At 38.2% G+C, this 1,903-nt stretch overlaps 1 protein-coding gene across 1 annotated transcript in view; it reads right to left on the bottom strand.

Moving 5' to 3' along the window:
* LOC102209910 (phospholipid-transporting ATPase FetA-like) overlaps positions 1–1,903 on the bottom strand; it is a gene marked incomplete at its 3' end in the record, with an annotated part of 20,368 nt that overhangs the window by 11,904 nt on the left and 6,561 nt on the right. Inside the window, exons 4-5 of the mRNA XM_013909841.1 lie at positions 366–450; positions 70–128 (exon numbers count right to left, since the gene is read on the bottom strand). Coding sequence (XP_013765295.1) covers positions 70–128; positions 366–450 — 144 coding nt within the window. The remainder of the gene's footprint in view (positions 1–69; positions 129–365; positions 451–1,903) is intronic.

Genomic DNA, 1,903 nt, shown 5'->3' with positions numbered 1-1,903 from the left:
TGAGGGTGTGTCCAAAGCTTCTCTTGTCATCTGCTGAATAGGCATGATAACATTTGTCTATATACTTACAGCATAGCGGAAAGATAGGTTGAAAGTGCTGTCATTAGCCCGCAAGCATCTCTCCTTCTCTGTGAGAGAGTAAAGCAGTCAGAGCAGGAGTTTATGCTACTGTATGTTACAGCAGTACTGAGGAAAGAAACTCAAATTAAATTTATGGAAACATTTCAGAGCTGTTAGTCCAGCAGCATTTTGAAATGTTCACTGCTTGCCACAAAAATAAATAAATAAAACTAAAACTGAGACAGCCATACAGTAACTGAACAATGCAGTAAACTAGAGCAAAGTTTACGTGCATCTAATCTCACCTTCCTTATTTCCGTGTCCACACAAATGGCAAAAGTATGACAGCACAGTTCCCATCTTTAACTCAGGTTCTCCATGTTTTATAACCTGGAAAAACACACATTTCAGTCCTAATTAGTGAGTCATTTCTTTATTGGTATTATATGTCGATATAATAATAGAGTGCATTTATATAGCGCTTTTCGAGACCCTCAAAGCACTTTATATTTCCACTATTCACTCACTCTCACTGTTGGAGGCAAACCACAGTTGTAGCCACAGCTGCCCTGGGGCAAACTCACAGAAGCAAGGCTGCCATATCACGCCATTGGCCCCTCTGGCCATCACCAGGAGGTGAAGTGTCTTGCCAAGGACACAACAACCAAGACAGACAGAGCTGGGGATCGAACCGGCAACCTTCCGGTTACAAGATGAGCTTCCCAAGCCCCTGAACCACGGTCACCCAATGGATATAAAAACCAAAAGGGGAAACTGTGGCAAAAGCGAGAGGGAACCAGTTGCTATAATATTTAAGGATTAATAGTGAAAAGGTGGAGCTGTTTAAGATGTACAGCACACCTCGTAAATTGGATATGAGGGAAAGACAGATGCAAAACATCCCAAAAATAATAAATCTGAGGTTTCACAACATATCTCTCCATCAATCTATAGATAGATAGCCATCAGTCACATACTTGTCAAAATTTCCACTCCTCCCCATTTTATCAGTTCTCCAAAGCTGTAAAGATATAGTGCAACTCCCTTTCAACTCTTTGTACTATAGTTAAATTTAAGAGGTAACAATCCCTAACTACACAGATAGAGATAAAGATTCATCCTTGACCATTTGACTTGTTCAGTAATCAGCCCATAATAATATGCAGGTATTGTATTTTTCAGGAATTGTTGTGGATAAATGTTTTTCAGTGAGACATAAAAAATATGAATTGATCACAGGGCAATATAAAAAATATAATTAACTGCTTCACTTTTCAGTGGTCAAATGCTACCTAATTTGTTAAGAAGAAAAAACAAATTTATCCATGAGCCATGAAAAAATCAAGAAGCCCTCTTTTGGCAGGTTTCATTTGATCCTTCTTCTTCCACTTGCAAAAATATTAAATAGGTCTGAATTACTGTAAACCTAAAGTGATTTAAATGGTTCTTGATAAGAACTAATAAAATGCAGCATTTTCTAATAGTTTTTTAAAGTCTGAAAGCGAATGAAAATCAACCACATACCTCAAACAAAAATATGATTTCTTTTGTCTTCTGGGTCCTGCTTGCAAGCAGACACAGGTGCTTGAATTTTAAGATTTCAACCCTCCTTTTACTTCCGTCTTTGAAAAAATAAATCCAGGTTTTTGTCTCTTCAGTGCATGGAAGGCCAGTTTAATCCTAAAAAGAGAAAGGAGGATCAACTGAGTCTTCTAGCAGGATAAAAGTCAACAGGAACAACAGGTGAGATGTTGTAGTTGCACCTACAGTAGAAGTTTTGGGCACATGAAACTAACTGCTAAGAGGTTATGTAAACCGTTCAGTGTTCGTTGGACTTGAGCAG

The sequence above is a fragment of the Pundamilia nyererei genome, unplaced genomic scaffold (assembly GCF_000239375.1).
Source record: "Pundamilia nyererei isolate P.nyererei 1_Seehausen unplaced genomic scaffold, PunNye1.0 scaffold00032, whole genome shotgun sequence".
NCBI classification, from domain to species: Eukaryota; Metazoa; Chordata; class Actinopteri; order Cichliformes; family Cichlidae; genus Pundamilia; species Pundamilia nyererei.
Note: the sequence above shows the minus strand (reverse complement) of the source record. Positions and strands in the feature narration are given on the sequence as shown.